General features: G+C 46.8%; 2 protein-coding genes and 1 long non-coding RNA gene across 5 annotated transcripts in view; 1 reads left to right on the plus strand and 2 right to left on the minus strand.

The window, feature by feature from the left end:
* Window positions 1-2,472, minus strand: part of PTCH2 (patched 2) — a 22,179-nt gene extending 19,707 nt beyond the window's left edge. Inside the window, exon 1 of the mRNA XM_025046422.1 lies at window positions 1,248-2,472. The gene's annotated coding sequence lies outside the window, so the exon portion shown is untranslated. The remainder of the gene's footprint in view (window positions 1-1,247) is intronic.
* Window positions 1-5,136, plus strand: part of LOC107195626 — a 74,261-nt gene that overhangs the window by 19,821 nt on the left and 49,304 nt on the right. The window contains exon 3 of the long non-coding RNA XR_001516827.2: window positions 2,887-3,036. This is a non-coding gene — a long non-coding RNA (uncharacterized LOC107195626). The remainder of the gene's footprint in view (window positions 1-2,886; window positions 3,037-5,136) is intronic.
* Window positions 2,613-5,136, minus strand: part of EIF2B3 (eukaryotic translation initiation factor 2B subunit gamma) — a 98,671-nt gene continuing 96,147 nt past the window's right edge. For all 3 annotated transcript variants that reach the window (XM_015588975.2, XM_006911417.3, XM_015588974.2), the window contains one exon: window positions 2,613-2,776. In XM_015588975.2, coding sequence (XP_015444461.1) covers window positions 2,724-2,776 — 53 coding nt within the window. In that variant the 3' untranslated portion in view covers window positions 2,613-2,723. The remainder of the gene's footprint in view (window positions 2,777-5,136) is intronic.

Genomic DNA, 5,136 nt, shown 5'->3' on the forward strand with positions numbered 1-5,136 from the left:
TCTGGGTGGTCCTTCCCACACCCCTCTCCCCCTTCCTCAGACACATTTAACTATTTAGAAAGCAGCGTAAGAAGGCCTGGCTTATGTACCTCTTTAGGGGTAGGGATGGCGCTTGATAAGGTATACTTTCTGCAATTCTCTGGAAATATAAACAGCTTCTAAACTAGACCGTGTAGGCCCCTTGATTGCTCTTGGGGCTCTGGCTAAAGACAATGTGCCCCTCTCTCCACCATGGATGGGAATGGAGTGAGAAGAGTAATGTGAAGGACTGGAAAGTTTAGCCTCTGGCCTTGGGAATAAGCTTGGAGGGCAACCTTGACAGTCCCCTTACAGGCTCAAGGAGCTCTTGCCAGTGGACAGGGGTGAGGTGTTAGTGGGGGAGGGGTTCCTGGAGTAGTAGCCATCAAATTTTGCCTGACTTGACAAGCTCCCAGAACCCCCTTGTTCCTCAACACTTCCCCAAAGTCCTTCCTGATTTGGTATTAAAGGCCCCCTTCTCCTCTCCTCCACTTCCCTCATGGAGCCACTGGGAGAGGCAGGGCAGATCCTATCGACTCTTGCCTGCCTGGCTCTTCTGGCTCCTGTCCCATAGAGAGGTGGCTGGCCGGTGGGCATTCAGTTGTGCACTCTATTTCAGACATACTCAAACCCTCTGTAGCTGCCGCCAAAAGGAAACAAAAACTGTCCCTGCCTTCTGGCAAATAGAAATCAAAGCATCTTGGGCACGCAGCCAGTCTTGGAGTTGTTGGAGACAACAGCAGCAGTATCCTGAGCTGGGACTCAAACTCAGCAAGGCCTTTCTCTGGGGAATCCCTGCCTTGTCTGCCTTCTCCAGCGCTTGTCTGTTTCCTTGGTGTGGGGGCTGCTCATGGGCTGTGCAAGGGAAAGCAGAGGGGTTTTTCTTCTACTTACTATCAGGGATTCCAAGGGCTCAGTGGGGGAAGATCAGGAAGAGGGAGGTTATGGCAAGGCTCTGGGGCAGTTTAATCAGTCCCTTCTTCTCCCCCACCCCATTCTCCTTCCAAACTGACCCAGCTCCACCCCCTTTCTGTGGTCTGGCCTCTTGGGCTACCCAGACCCCAAGGGTCAGAAAGCTCTGAGAGATGTGACAAAACATGAGAATAGGAAGAGCCTTTGAAAGTTACCCAGTCCAACTTTCCTAGTTTGCAGATGGGAAAACTGAGGGACAGAGGAGCGGCAGTGGTTTGGCCGAAGCCGAACATTACAGAGGGCAGGTCTTCTCCTACCTTGCCCAGGACGGTCTCCAGCATTAGTTGGGTCGCACAAATTTAATTTCAGTTCCAAAAGGGACCATTCCGGCACCACCTCAGCTCTTTATTCCCACCTCTGCTGTAGTCCTATTGGTTTAAGTCACTTCTGCTGGGCCATTTCAGCTCCTGTATGATTAGGGCAAAGTTTCAGGAACCTTGTCCTGATCCGTGGGAAGAATGTGGAGCTCTGGAGCTCCCAAGAGGGCTGGTGGAGGTGGAGATCTTCCAGGGCAGGAATGTTCATCTAGTCAGTCTCTCACGAGTTCAATGAGAACAACACTAAGATTCATGCAAGATTACTCAAATGAACCTGAGAGACTTCAGATTTCTGATGTAGAAACCAGTATTTCAAATCATTTTTTATAATTACTGCCACCCACAGTGAGCACATCAAGAGAAACCTTAGTTAATTCTAGGAGGTAAAATCTCACCCCAGGAACCACTTTTATCTTCCACCAAACACCTGCAGGTTGTAAAAGCAGTCAGGGAGAGGCAAGGGCGGGGTGTTCGGAAGTGGGGGCGGTGAAGGCAAGGTGGAGAGGGCTCCAGAAGACCCGTGAGTGTGGAAATCTCATTTCTCAATTATCTGCAGCAACAGAGTTTGTATAATTGGGATATAAAGGACTGCAGCTGGAGAAGAGTCAGACAGAATTTCTAACCATGATGTAGTTTCCTGGCTCTTCCTTACCAGGTTAGACAGACCTCACAAAGGGGAGGTAGGAAGGGGTCTGGCTTCTCAGACCATGGCTTTATTTGATTGCTCTTGCCTCCACTAAAACCAGTGGGGATAGGCTTATTGGCTAGGCAGGGGCTGCCTTCTGCTTGCTTTAAGAGTCTCCAAGGGACAATAGTTGAGCTGGAAAAATCGGTTAGAGACTGGGAGGGTAGGGAGTGAATGGCAGGGGTTAGCGGGTGTGGTAGGGGCTGGGAATCTATGTGGTAGGTATGGGAGCAGAGCAGTAAGTTCTGGGCTGAGGCTCAGGGGCCAGGCTGCCCAAATTGGCAGCTGTAGAGGCAGCACTGCGTGTAGAGGGGGCACTGCCAGCAGCTAGGCCTATGGGTCTAGACAGCCAGATTAGGGTCAGGGACCGAAGTATTTCCAGATCCTTTCAGGTGGGAGATGCTTTTATGGACTAGGCTGGGTAGCCCTCCTAGGAGCTTTACCACTGGACAGGTGCTACCCCTGCCTGGTAACCTCAGTACACGAGAGCTAGGCCACTGTGTCCTATCTGGTCCTACACACAGGCTCTCGATGGTCTTTACATGACACATGAACACACACTGTGTATTCCTGGAGCCCCTCTGATGTAGAACCTGGCACTACTCCATAAGTCTCCAGCATGCCTTTGGGAGTCCTTCTTTATTGGGAAATAAATACAGAGTCACACAGGTGGCACAGACAACATCTGTAGTTCTGGGGGCCAAGAGGAAGGTGTCTGACTTGCTCAGAACTCAGATCTCCATGAGCTGGTCATTACCCACGATCACTTCGTTCACTCGTTTGGCTACAAAAGAAAAGGAAAAGGTTATTTAAAAGCTGTCAGCAAAAGATGTCATTTCAAACCCAATTACTTCTAATTCTGTGTTCAAAAATATTTATTCTTCTCCTATGTAGCTCTGCTCTTGAGAATCTCTTAGGAATACAACCTGCCAAATGGACTATAGGAGAGACAGCATCTTCCCACAACAGCAGGAGGGGACTGACTCTATACACCTGGCTCTTGGGAGACTTCACATTGGAGGGGAACTGGATCTGGGTCTTAAGGTATGAACAGAATTTTTTTCAGGCAGTGTATCAAAGGGGAAGCATTCCAGGTTATTAGAACAAAAACAAAAAGATGTATGGAAAGGGAACATGAAATACTGTGGTGTGGCCAGAGGATAGGGAATGGGGGCGAAGAGTGATAAGAAATGAGACTAAATGGTTAAATGGAGATACCAAAGGAAAAAAGGAGATGCCTCATATGTAATATGGACCGAATACCACCAAACCACCAACTAGAAAAGGTTGTGTGGGGATTCGATGAGTTAAAGAATCATTGAGTGCTTGATAAATAGTGGCCATTATTATTTTCATAAAGTCCAAACCTACAGCCTGACCTTTGCCTACTACTTCAGCTTCAGCTTCCCCCATTCTCCATTTGTACCTATAAGCCATACTATTTTATAGCTCTAGACCTCAGCACATGCTGTTGCCATGTGCCCACATCACACTCTTACCCTAAATGCCCTAATCAAGCACCTCCACTATGTGATGCCTTCCCTTTCCAAATGTCCATTTCCCGTTTTGTGAAAACACTCTACCTAATACATATCTACATCATTATATCATTCTCCTCTACTTCACTGTAAGACTCTTGAAGGCAGGGGCAGTGTATTTATGATCATAGCCCAGTGTCAGCACAGCTACTGGCGCATGGAAGATTTCAGAGATTTTGGAATGACAAGGATAGGGTATGGTTCTGTAAGTGGAGAGCTAAAGTTGAAAGGAGGTGAAGGTTGGTAGAATAGAGAAGTTCAGGAAATTATGAAACTGAGAAGGGTGGATGGTTCATTGATGAATATGTTTAAGTTGCCCAAGATGTTTAGAAAAAAAGAGTGAGGGAAGAGTACTGTGAACCCTCAATCTATTTAGGAGAGTGCCCTGGAAGCTGACCATTGATGCAGTGAAAGGAGAGAAGAGGGTCAGCGTCCAAGGAATAAGAGCTATAGAAAGGAGGCAGGGAACCAGTGGTCTGGGGTAGGTGGAACCAGGAGCATTCTGTCTACTTGCCTAAAGGTATGGGGCAGATGTAGGAGATAGGAGAGTTTTCCAGTCTTCTATTGGCTCAGCCCGAAAAGGCTGATCAGTTGCCTGAAAATGGATTTTTCTGGGCTAGCTTCTCATGGCTTCTAAAGGTCCAATACCTTTCTTGCCACACTTGGCAGCTTGAGTGTGACCCTAATAGGTGAGGCAGAACTTTGGCTTTCTTGAGGCTCTAATACAGCCTCAGAAGGCTTTGGTGCAGCAAAATGATGATCCTTAATGATGGGACCAAGTCTGACAGTGAGAGATGTTTAGTGTGTTCATATGGCCCACAGCTTGAGCCTCCTGCTGTGCAGCCAGAAAGGGAGTTTCTCACCTAAGCTTTAGAGACCTTGAGATTTCAGACATGTTTTCTGTTCTATCCACCTTTCCAGTTTTGTTTCTTGCTACATCCCCCTCGCACCCTATATTCTAGATTTTCCAAATTATTTGCAATTTCTAATGCATTGGATTGTTTTTTGCCTTTAGGTGCTTGCTTACATGGTTCCTCTTTGCTTGAAAGGTCCTTCCTTTTTGTATACTTGGTAAATAGCCACAAATTTCAAGATGTAGCCTTAATTCCTTCCTTTAAGATGATTTTCCTGACCCTTGTGCCAAAAGCTGACCAATTTTTCTTTTATGACCTTAATTAACCCTGACAGTGTTCTACCATGATACTTGTGAAACTTTACTTCTTTACTCACTTGTCTCTCTATAATAGACTGTGAGCAGCTGGACAGCAAGAGGCAAGTTTTATTCATCCTTCACACCTACCCTACCATAGCCTAGAATATAGTAGGCAGTAACTGTTGAACGTGCGTGTGTTTTGGGGTTAGTGAGAATACTGATGTAGAAGAGGAAGCACATATAGCAGAAGAGAAGGCTTCCAATCTCTTTGTCAAAGAGAATATAACTGACAAATCTGGTACATTAGAGCAATGGTGCTTGAGGATCCAGTGGACAGAGAAACCTAGGTCTAGGCTTTTCACAAAATTTGCTATTATGGCGCCGCACTGGACAGAGGCAATCTCATGTGAGAAAAGGATAGGAAAAAGGAAGAAACGGTGACAATGCAGGAAG

This window comes from Pteropus alecto, unplaced genomic scaffold (assembly GCF_000325575.1).
Source record: "Pteropus alecto unplaced genomic scaffold, ASM32557v1 scaffold484, whole genome shotgun sequence".
Lineage (NCBI taxonomy): Eukaryota > Metazoa > Chordata > Mammalia > Chiroptera > Pteropodidae > Pteropus > Pteropus alecto.